Source organism: Vanellus vanellus, assembly GCF_965231255.1.
Source record: "Vanellus vanellus genome assembly, chromosome: 6".
Classification (NCBI taxonomy): domain Eukaryota; kingdom Metazoa; phylum Chordata; class Aves; order Charadriiformes; family Charadriidae; genus Vanellus; species Vanellus vanellus.
The window spans coordinates 47,151,005-47,162,995 of NC_138911.1; the positions used below are offsets into that span (position 1 = coordinate 47,151,005).

Consider the following 11,991-nt stretch of genomic DNA (forward strand, 5'->3'; position numbering starts at 1 on the left):
AGTGAAATCTTTGGCTTTAACTACCCCAAAATAATTTTGTCCATTATTCCCTCTTAATACAGGGAATGTACCAAGTATAGGTGCTTTACCTAGAGGATTTAAAAATAAAACTCAGAACTCTACTAGAATCACCATGCAAACAGCCATTTTGTGTCTCTGCAAAGAGGTATCAAAATGTAAATACAGCAGTATTCTTAGAAAGGAGAATGATTTCAAGTTAAAAGTATTAAAATAAACAACAGTTACAGAGAAATGTGATTTAAAATTCATCTCTGAAGGATTAACTTAATCCTTGTTCAACTCTGCCAGTACTTGAGCAGAAGGCGATCACTAATGCCATCGCTAGCCACCAAACATGCCGAGGAGCTCCATCCTTTACCGTGTGGTCAGGGTTAGCAACGGCCTTGCTGATTCTGGTTCACAGAAAGAACTGATGAAATCCCACACCTGTCGAGTTTCTGAGCAGAGATGTTCTTTTCTAACAATACCTTTGCAACAGCAATAGCAGCTGACAAGCTACGCTTCTCTGGGGAGCCTTTTCCTTGCTACATATGGTATTATCCAGCTGGCAGCAACACCAGTGAACTAACATTCTGCTACTGGGAAACATTTCCTTTATATTTATTGGTTGTGCTCCAACCTTTTTGTATTTATTCAGCACAGCAGTAAGTAATTTCTTCTGTTTCACATCTGGATTACAGAAAAAACTTTTGGTGGTCACTGAAGTTTTAATCATCCACATATCCCTGCAATCAACAGATATAACATCCAATTCTTAATCCATAGGTCAAACCTTCTTACGGACTTCTAGGTCTGCACCCTCCCCCCAGCCCCTGTTCAAACACGTCCTGTGACTGCCATTTAGGGCCCACCTGTTGTAGCGTGGCCTAGCCACTGCAGCAGGGGCTGCTGCTGGCCAGCTGGACCCCCACCCACACGAGTGAAGGAAGCACTGGCTGCTGGTGACAGGTAGTGGTGGTAGGTGATGAGATTTATCAGTGGCTAGGTGACAAGCCAGCTGTGCTTTTGGCTCATTGCAGCTGACAGCTGCCCTCTAGTGATGCAGATGCAGCAGGAGAGTCGGAAAAGTTATTCACAAAATAGTAACAGATGAAGATTATTTTCACTTCATTTCGTACCTGTGCAACAGATCAAAACCATGGCCACCTGAACCTGGCCTCTGGGCATTTACCGGCTGTGACATGAAGGCCCAGCCCGATGCCTGCACAGACCAGACCTCCCGAAGTTTTAGAGAAAAAGCAGCTGCCTGTGGGCAACCAGGCAGTCACAACTACCTTTCTCCACTGGGAGAGCAGGGAAGGAGGGTATAGGGAGAAACCAGTTAGTGTCTGAAGAGGAGCTGGCAGAATTGTGCCTTGGTTCTGTCACACAGCAGTGCCCATCAGGCGGTACCAGGGCTGGGTGGCAGCCTGCTACACTCACCATTACTTGCCTGCCGTCCCTGCCCCTTCCCGCTTCTTCAGCTAGTGTAATAGACATGAAAGAACAGAGTCTTATTGCGGAGAAGAGAGTATGAGTTATCAAATTTCAGCAGGTAGATGCCCTCGCCTGGGTACTCATGGCTGCCTGCCTGCACCTCCCGATGGCTGTTCCTCCGATACACAGGCATGATCTCTCCGTAGCGGTTCCGCAGATAGCTTTTGGAGCCCCGTTCCACATCACCAACAGGGGCGAGTCCTGAATGGGAGAGAGGAGACAAGCAAGTAGGCCAGAGCCAGTTAAGCCACTAAGTAGTCCAGAAAAAGATCAACTAGACCAGAATGCAGCACAGGCATGCAGATATACAAAGACTAACTATGACAGCATTACCCACAGCGTCTGCTCTGACCTTTCTGCAAACAACACCCACAAAGTCCAGCTTTCCTTATCATGACAAAGGACATGCCGAGAACTCTTGGGAATACTGATGGAACAGTATCCACTTGCCTTCCAGCCTGGTTTCCTCTCCCTGGACTTACTTTTTAGACACCTCACTGCTTTTATACACACAACAATGGTCCAATGATACAGACTTGAAGCAAAAGAAAGGCAGGAAGGTTTTTAACTATAACCTCACTGTGTTTATGTCCTCAATTCGCTTCTCCAAGAGAATTCCTCCTACAGGAACCTACCCATCTTTGCAGAACCTGTGAAATTAATTTCAGACACCAACTCCCCAGCTAGACCAGTCACACATACACTGAAGCCACAGAACAGGCAACATTGCTGTGTGTTTCACAAGTACAAAGACACAGGTAGCCATCCTCTCAAATGCAGTCAGTAGGGCCTACTGATATACTGGGGGGGAAAAAAAACAACCAAACAAAACCACCCCAGAAACAAAACCTGTTTGTTCTTACTCATCTCCAGAAATTTCTCAGTCTGAGAGGCTAAGAAAAACAGTCAAGTTAAAATTTCAGACTCTGATCTTTTTATCAGGTAGAAGTTGAACGAGTGAATTCTGATTTTATTTTTCAACATGTTCAATTTTAAGAACGCTCTTGGAGAAGGACAGCCATTGACACACACACTGAAGCAGGAAGGGATAAATGCTTTCTCATCACAGCCTAACCAGGAACCCAAAAGGCTGCAGAGATAACAAGCAGGCTGAGTAAACAAAGTAGATGGAAATTACAGCATCTGACAGACACTCTCAGCAGTATGGCAACAAGCACCACAAATTAACCCTTATAAGCTCTGCACTAACCTTCAATTTCTTCCTCCTCCTCTTCATCCTCCTCATCACTGGATTCGCTGACCTGAACAGTAATAGCAGTGCTGGTAACCGTGGTCCAATCAAAATAGACTCCAAACCCAATGTCATAGTCATCTGTAGCGAACTCCCAGCAAATGCATTTCCCATCAGGATGGGTTGGCACGCGGACTGTTACCACCTCGCCTCGCTTCACCACCATCCGGCCATTCTTTTCCTTTCCCATCTTGGCTTTGAATTCCTTTGTCTTCTCAGTGGTCCACATGGTGGGTGGAGCCAGAGGGGGAGGTTGAGCTGAGACAATGGAAAAGATCATGAGCCCACCTGACTTTTCACTACTGACAAACTGTTATCTGAAAACAGTGACGCTATTTCCGATAAGGCTTTTGCATTCTGGAGCCTGTTCCCAGAAGCCTTGGATGTGAAATTTTCCCACTTAATAGCCAGGAGCCCAAATTCCAGCAGGAATTAGCAGTGTCTCCAGGACAGCCTCTGCTCACTTGAAAAATGGCCCCAACAAGTGTTTTCCTTTCAGAACTCACCTTTCCTCTGCTCCCCAAGAAGGTCTGCAGTCTCCAGCTCAGCTGAAAGGATATCCACAGCACCCGTGTGATCTGACTGAATCATTACTATATCCCCTGCTCCTTGAGGTACATGGTAGTTGGTTATCCGAACAACAGATTCCTGCAGAAAGCACATAACAAACATTGTTGCAAAGACCATCGTGGTAAGAAGGCCCCCAGCTGGATTTAAAACAACTCATTACTAATTCAGGCATCTTTCTGAAGACAAGTCAGACCCTACAGAAGTTTCTATTAGTTAAAAAGAACTGGCTGGCTCTGAGACACCTCTCTGCATTACTTCCCCCACAGCACGAAAGCCATGAACTTTGAAGTCAAATGCTGTGTTAGTCTCATAAATTACACACCGCTTGGCCTCCCCGGGAGTCCCTGGGCAGGCACATCTTCACATCTGACTCCGAGTTAATTGTCACCTCTCAACAAAGAAACAGCCTTACAGATTTACCTGACTACTCTTGGAAAGAATTCCCAAGACACAGTGTCTCTAGGGAGAGCCTTTCAGCTCTGTGTGCATCTAGACTACAGCCACAATCAAACTGTCATTTGCTGCATCCTAGTTAAAAGTCCATCTGGTCCACTAGGGCCAGCCCTCTCTCCTCATATATGCAAACTCACAGCTTCTGAGCTGGGTGCCACTTGCACAGGTTTTCCCAACTGTATCTGTAATGCAAATGAATTGGCTGCTCACCAAAAGAAACAAAAGATGGCACAGCCACTTTCAGTACCCTCTTCCATAAATCTGCCACAAGGGAATTCTCAGAAGCCCCAGACAAGAGGCAGAAGGTAAGAATAACCTTGAAGCCTTACTGAGCCAAAAACTGCAAGGAAGCGAGGACTAGCCGAAGATACAAGAGGGACTTTGCAAATCAGACTGTTAACATTTACCTGCCACTAATGTATAGAAAAAAATATAACTGAATCTATGTTAATACAACACTTAAAGCCTCAGTCCCATAGCCATGAGCACAGCAGCAGGGTGGAAGAATTATTGCTGGATCTCTGTCCCTGCTCTCAGACATAAGAAACACCCACCTACCTCTTTGAGGGACTGGATTTGGTCAGGCAGCTTCTCTTCCAATTCAGCCACTTCCTGGTCCTCCAAAGTGCCAACTTCTTCCTTCGAATCCTCTGCCGTGCCTGTACTCATGAGCGACCCAATCTGTGGCCTTTCAGAGGAAGAGAGCACTACAGTTCAGCACTTGCACCCACAGCACAGGCAGTAGAGGAATCACTCTGCTCTGGAACTCAAATTCAGATGGACTGAAGGGAACTAGCTTCTGTGGTCAGCACCTGCATAATTGCACCCTTTGCACCCCCATCCTGCCCTCATCTCCACGTGACTGTCTTCCACATGAAGACCTTCCAGAAGGTCTGTAAGAACAACTCAAATGAGCTGAATACCAGGATACAAAAAATGGCAGCAGATGACAATGTAAGAAAAGAATGGACACTTGGAGAGGATTTTTTTGTTACGGAAAAACTCTCACCGTAACTGTAACGGTTGTTCTGGCAGCCCAGGACAAATTTGGACTTCTATGTTATCATTTTCCAGCCCATTTCCTTTTCAGCTTAGCAATTGCATGATCACCCCTAGAAGGTGGTCATTTGCTACCATAGGTGTACACATCTGCTCAAAAGGCTCTCCATCAACATAGGAGCTAACAGCTTGGGAGTTTTTTTCTCCAGACGCCACTGAAGCCCAAGAGTCTCGCTGAAAGATTACAGAGCGCTACACAAGCTTTATAAGCAGATTTACAAAGAGAGAGTTCAGCTGATTCCTCTTCGCACAACCCTTTTGCACCACCCCTGTCCCTTTCAAAGGAAATTTAACTTAGACAAATTTAGCAGGCAACATCCACAAGTATCCAGCATCTACTCTGGCCATTTTGCTCACAGTCTATATTAATCTCTTCAAAGAAAATTAGAAGATATAATAAAGAGATGGAAGAACACATGTTTAGAGTCAAGAAAGCTGATACAGATGTCATTAGCATCAAGCCAAGATGGCATCAAACCATTGTTTTAGTAAGTAGGGTGGTTTGCTGGGGTTTTTGGTGGATTTTTTCCCCCCTCTTTTTCAGTGAGGTTGTGGTTTATCTACTGTCTGATGTAATTAACTCACATATTTCTGAAATTGTATCCTGTGCAACAAACATATGATAGCAAATGAAACTCCACATCATACAGTGTTAGTGCTTGTAACCAATGCAATGACTTGGGCACAAGCACCACACGCCTAACAGATAGTAACAAGCCAAACATCTGATAACAAGGTCTATCTGCAGCATTAATGAAGCAGTGACACAGGAAACAAAGGGTGAAGAAAAAACCCCAAAACATTGTCAAGAAAACAGGAAAAGGTGTTTTCTTGCTCAGCTTCCACCGGAATTATACACAGTGTGAATGCTTAATAATTAAAGTATCCTTCAGACAGGACAGAGAAAATTTTCTGCTGAAAGTTTATTAGCTCTTACAATGGACTATGAAACCTTGCAGTGTTCCTTCCAAGATGAGTGATTCTGTATTTGAATAGCTGAGCCATAAACTACACTTCATTTCATAAGCTTTAAAACAACCTTAAGCCTGTAAGAACAGCCCCTCCTATACTGATTCTGGTATATACCGTCCCAAAGCAGACAATTCAGTCTCCAGTCCCTTCTCTTCACCTGCACAGCATCAACTGCCACATAGAGGAGGTCACGGGTGAAAAAAATGTCATGCATGTGCGCCACAATACACAATATTTTCCTACCTGCTCTGCAAAGCACTAGAGTCCAAAGAATCAACCAGCTGATCTGCAGGCTCTGTCTTTTGAGCTGAGTCTTCATTTTCTAACAAAAAACAGAGAGAAGGTGAAATAAATGTCAGTCTTCAGAATACACAGACAGGAGGAAAAACTTCAGCCAGCACTCAAACATTGACAAAGTCACATAGCTGTGGAACGAAGAGCTGTGCCAACCAGTTTTTCATGTTATGAGCTTTGTCTAGCACCTTGCAGAACAAAGATTTTTTAATCGTCTCAACCCTAGGAAAGGGAGAACAAAAATCCATGCATGTTTTTGGTGCAGAACCACTCTTAGAAGCAGGGTTTGTTGAGGAACCACCAATCCTAGCTTTAAAAGGACAGGACAAGGCCAAATTTCATCATGTAAAACTGGGCTGACAGAGCCCTGGAAAAAGCAATCATGCAGCAGTTCCCACAGGGCACTGACGAGATGGAAATTCCTAGGTCACTGCTAAAAGGACTGTCTATAAAGATGGCTCCTGGTCTCCCCCTAGTCTCCTGAACTCTGGGAAAGCTCTGTCCCCATACAACTGCAGTATGCATGCCACAGTCCTGCTGTCAGATTGCATGAAGGCGGTGGACCAGGCATGGAGAAGTTCCAGCTTTTGCAGCTCTCTGATGATACGCGTTAGAGCCGCTGGAGTCAACTGCGAGCTGGGAGGCACCCCCGGCATACAGCACCAGGCCCCCAGCCCACGGCAGAGACCGCATGGCCGGGGTAGGCCAGCTCCCTCTTTCACCGGGGAAAGCACCCTGTCTCTGATAAACCTCCATCACTCCTCGCTCTTTCCACTGCAGTGAAGAAACGCCGGGAACTGTTGCTGTAGCTCCAGGCGTTGGAGCAGCGGTGGTGCGGGACCTTCTCCTCCAGCGCGGGTGCCAGCTGCTCAAGGGGACAAGCCGAGACACCGCAGCAGCCCCTGGAGACCCCCAGCAGCCACCCCCACCCGGCGCAGCACGCGTTAGTTAGGGACTAATTCCCGACGATGCCCTTCGCAAGGGCTACCGTATTTTCACCGAAGCAAACTGAAAATAAGACTTCTCCGGCAGAAACGGGGAAACCCACCACGGAAAGGAAACTCACGGCGTTCTCCCCAGCCGTAAGACCAACGCTAAAACAGGCGCCCCCGGGGTTGTCGCCTCAGGCACTGCCCGGCAGCCCGCCCCGCGGCCGCGCGTGCTCCTCCTCAGGGACCCCGGCCGGGCTGCAAGCCCGCGCCACCGCCGGGAGGGAAGCGCGCAGGCGGGGAGCCGCTACCCGCCACGGCCAGCCCGGCTGCCCCCATCCCCTGCCCAGCCCGTACCTGAGGGGACCTGGGGCGCGGGGCCGCCCGGCGCCCCGGCGGCGGCGGCCGGCACGTCCGACATGGGTAGGGCTGAGCGGGTGGCCGGCGCGCACGAAGCCGAAGGCGGCAGCCCGCCGCGGCGGAAAGAGCCGAGCGGGGCCGAAGCGGTGCGGCCGCCGCCGGCGGAAACACCCGAGCGGGAGGGGCGGCAAGAGCCGAGCGGGTGCCGGCGAGCCGGACAGAAGGGAGAGGGCGGTGCCTCGGTGCTCACCCCTCAGCCTCCCCCCCACGGCAACCGTAGCCAATCAAAAACTAGTTCCGCACAGCCCCCGAGCGCGGGAGGTAGGCGGTGTCGTAGGCTGACAGCACGGAGGAGGTGGCGGAAGGGAAGAGGGGGTGCACCTCCAGGAAGTGCACCAGGAAGTGGCGGTTGCCATGGGAACGGGGGCCCGGAAAGACGCGTTACCGTGGTGGTCTGGGGACGGCGCTGATGGAGCTGAGCCCAGTGCTCGCGGGACCGGGGGCGGCCGAGGGGCCGCAGCCCGAGTTCGAGGGCGCGGGAGAGCCGCGGGCCGCCTGCCCCTTCCTGGCTTGGAGCGCCGAGGAGGTGGCTGAGTGGGTGGTGCAGCTCGGCTTCCCCCAGTACGAGGTGCGGGGCCGCCGGCCCGGGCGGGGAGCCCCCACCTCACCGCCGCCTGAGCCGGGGGCCCTGAACTCTATGTGTGTGTGAGTGTGTGTGTGTGAGCTGCGAGGGCGGGGGGCGGTAGTGGCCGAGGGCGACCCACTGCCCGCGGCCCACCCGCCTTTCCCTCCGCTCCCCTGCCCAGGAGTGCTTCAGGGCCAACGGCATCACCGGCCGCCGCCTCATCCTGGCAGACTGCTCCAGGCTGCCCGCCATCGGCGTCACCGACTTCGGCCACATGCAGGTGCGGCCGGCTGCGCGTCCCCGAGCTCCCTCTGCAGCCCCTCCGAGCCCAGCTCTGACCCTTTCCTCTTGCAAGCCAGCTAGGCTATATGGGCTGTCCGCCCAGGCAAGTTGCTTATTCAAAGAGTGAGCCTGAAATCGGACAACCAAATTTGTTCAGCCAGTTACATTTCTTGAGTCTTTTTAAATATAAATCCTTAGCTGGCTGGAGATTGCAGGCCTCCTCTCTGGGACACCATAAGTGCATCCAAAGTGCTTAGCCTTTCTTTAAGCCTGTGTTGCTCCTTTTGCCCCATGAAAATGCTCAGCAAGATGCATGCGCCTTTCTTAGATATCCCTCAGAATTTCTTTTCAGTAATTTTCCACTTACTGATTTGTAGAACTTCTAAAAATCTCAGATTTAACCCACAGGAATTGAGCCACCGATCTCAAGCAGCAGAAGGGCAACTCATTATTACTTCCATGTTTTACACTTTGCTGAACACAAACAGCATCTCCTGGCTTCCTCATTCTATAAACATGTAATTGTCTGGTCATTTTCCTTCCAAACCTACATACTTTCTTTAACAAACACTGATTGTTAAGCTAACTAGACTGAAGTTCAGGGATACAGTCTAGCCTTCCAAAGCTTCCTGAAGGTTCAGAAAATAAACAACTTGACTTCAGTTTCATTACCCTCCTTTCCCTCCCTAATGGAAACCACAGAGGGACTCAGGGCTGCATTTATGGAGCCAAATCGTTTGTTTTGCATCATGATTTAAAGTTGCTTTCCCCAGAAGACACAAGGTAGAAGTTCAAATAACCAGGAAAAGAGAAAAATCTTTATGCTCCAATGACTAGAGCATGAACACTATTTGTTTTATTCCAGAGCACCAAAAAACAATTTAACCACAGTTCTGTCTGGCTGCACAATCTTAATTGTTTGTTTGAAACAAAATATGCCACTAAAAACATTGACTAGTGGCACGACTTTGCCTGTTGGTTGGAGGACAACGCTTAGTTTTTCAGACAGCAGCCCTTCAAGAGTATCTCTAGTACAAGCAGATACAGCCTTTATAGTCATTTGCACTTACTAAAGATGCAAGAATTTTATAGGCTTTGTAAGCCTCACCCTCGCATTGGGATATAGAGGTTATATATGCTGGTAGTTTAACTGCTGAGAAACACTAAGCCACAGGTTACAGATATCAACTATAACCCATTCCTCCTGTAGAAACTGAAATTCCTCAGGGCTAGGATAAGCAGTAGCCAGCATACTGCAGCAAGCTTGGAAGTGAGACTGCCTCTGTAATGTTTTCCAAAGCCTGCAAGTGAATTGGGAACATCTCACAGACTTCAGTGGAACCTAGGTGTTCTTGAAGATTATGCCCTATCCTGCTAGTTATTTGTGTTTTAAAGACCTTTACTCTGATAGAACCCAAGCATGCAGAGCTCTGAGCAGGATGTGGCACTTTGGGTCTTTCAGGAAGTGTCTACTAGAGCAGGTGCAAAGTTGAGGCCATAATCCCGGGTACATCAGCTTCCCAACAAGAAATGTTAATGAAAGGCTGTGAACAGTCGAAACTGAGATAGTTACTATAGAAATAAATGTGATAGCATCAGCTCAGTGAGATAGAAACTTTTTGCAGTTTAGGGGAAATGGCAGTTTGGTAGCGAACTACACAGTGGATTGTGTGGAAGCCATGCAGCATGGACAAGTGAAGTTACTGCTGGTTTTAATTCCACTGTACTGGTATTTTAAATATTAAAACCACTGAAGATACTAGTCCAGTGTTCTTTTGATATCACACAAAGTAGGGTACTGCTCTTCAGAGTCAAGCCAAAGTTGGGGGAAGGTTTTGAGCAAATGCTGTGAAAGATCAATAAAAACTGTGAATTGTATTTCAAAGCTTCAGTCAAACCACGGAATCACAGAATTAGAACGGTACATTCTCAGAAGTGGCTTCAAAAATAATGGCAAGGCTCAGTTCCAGGTCCAGCTGGCTCAGACAGCCAGTCACCCATCATTTTCTTAATGAACAGTATGGCTGATTGGTTTAATTCGTTTTCCCACCTCTTCTGTGTATAGACTCTGTTGTTGACAATATAACTTAGCTGCAATGTTTTTGCATTAGGCAGAACAGACTCCAGATCATTCACCCATAACTTGTTTGTTCTGCAAGTGCAAAAAGGAAAGCAGAGCTATTTGTGCCACTAAGAGACCAGATGTGATGCCACCCCCCACAGTAAATCTAGAGAATGAGCAGTTTGCTTTGCTTTTACAATGTCGCATGGGGCTCATGGGTTCAGATCCCTCTCAAGTTGCAAGTTCAAGAGTGAAACTGTTCCAAAATTCAGAAATTCAGTTCTTTTTCCTGCTGCTCTCACACAGAATGAGTGGTATTAGCTGTTGCCCTGTGAAATGAGAATTTTTGGTATTTTGTCTTGTATTTCAGGAGATTTCACGACATGTGCGAGAGTTGCTGGGGGTTGAGGAGCCTCTCTTCAACAGGTCCATTGCCCTCCCATACAGAGACAACATGGGTCTCTTCCTGGAGCGAAAGTCCCGATCAGGAAAGAAAGCAGATGCCCTCACTTTCTCACAGTTTGTCCAAGAAGCGGGACTGGAGCCCTATACTACAGTTTCTCCTTTGCAGCGAGCCCAGACTGGGATAGAAGCAGATGCTCTCCCTGTGTCACAGGGCACCCAGAGGCAGGATTAGAGACTCACATTGCACTTCCACCTTTGTAAGAAGCCTAGCAGGGGCAGCGGAATATACCTTGCAGCTTGTCCAAGGAGGTACAGTTCTACCATATCCTGATTATTGAAAAGGCTATTGCAGCTCTTAGCCATTTGATGACATTAGCTCTTTTCTGCAATCCTTTGTTTGCTTCCAGGAACTAAGTGAAGCAGAAGCTATAAATCAGACTGTCCCACTGTCTGTTTTTCACTTCTGCTTCACAGTTGATTAAAAAAAAAACAAAAAAAAAACAATTGTAGACATATTTTAATTACCAGTGATTGGTAACAACTTCCCTGTGGCTTAAATGAATAGATTTCTCTCAGGCTTTAGTGTCTGCAAACTGGGCTCACTGTAAAGTCCAGATGTAAGATAAATGGCATATACAATAACTCATATACAGGTGTGGTGCCAGCTGCTGTTGGTGATTGTAATTAAGTGAGGGGCCTAGTTACCACATGCACAACTAATCCTTGGCCTCACCACAGAAATGATTTCCTGTGAGGCAAAACCAGGCAGTGGTTTGTCATAATAAAAAGTACTGAAATAGATGATAGATGACGGCAGGAAGTATAAGAGAATACTGTAAGCTGAACTAGAAAATTTATGGAATAAAAAATGCTTTGTCCTGCATGGATTTGGACAGAATATCCAGTTAGCTCCTTTTTCCTTGAAGGAAGTATCAAGCAATCTGTGGTGGTGGGGTGCTTTATCACCAGCAAGGAAATATGAATAAGTGCTGATTAAAGCCTGGCTCAACAGAAGGAGTGCTCCTGACTAAATCATTACTATTTTGTCTGGCAGCAACGATTTCCTTGAGATTCCCCATGGAAAAATAAACAAAACCAACAAATCAACAAACCAGACCCAATCCTATTTAGTGGCTACGCCAAAGCTGTAGCCACTACAAAATAACTGTAATTTGGTTTTGTAATTCAATTTTCTGTTGAAACTGCAACCCAGTGAAACTAAAGCAGTTTG

General features: G+C 47.4%; 1 protein-coding gene across 1 annotated transcript; it reads right to left on the reverse strand.

Annotated features, from left to right (window-relative positions):
• Positions 1-1,216: 1,216 nt before the first annotated feature.
• On the reverse strand, positions 1,217-7,447 carry TMED8 (transmembrane p24 trafficking protein family member 8; the record flags this gene model as incomplete). Its single annotated transcript, XM_082485747.1, has 6 exons — positions 1,217-1,698; positions 2,708-3,007; positions 3,256-3,397; positions 4,331-4,460; positions 6,047-6,125; positions 7,384-7,447. The coding sequence occupies 6 exons, from the start codon at positions 7,445-7,447 to the stop codon at positions 1,481-1,483; spliced, it is 933 nt and encodes a 310-aa protein (XP_082341873.1). The 3' UTR covers positions 1,217-1,480.
• Positions 7,448-11,991: the final 4,544 nt, after the last annotated feature.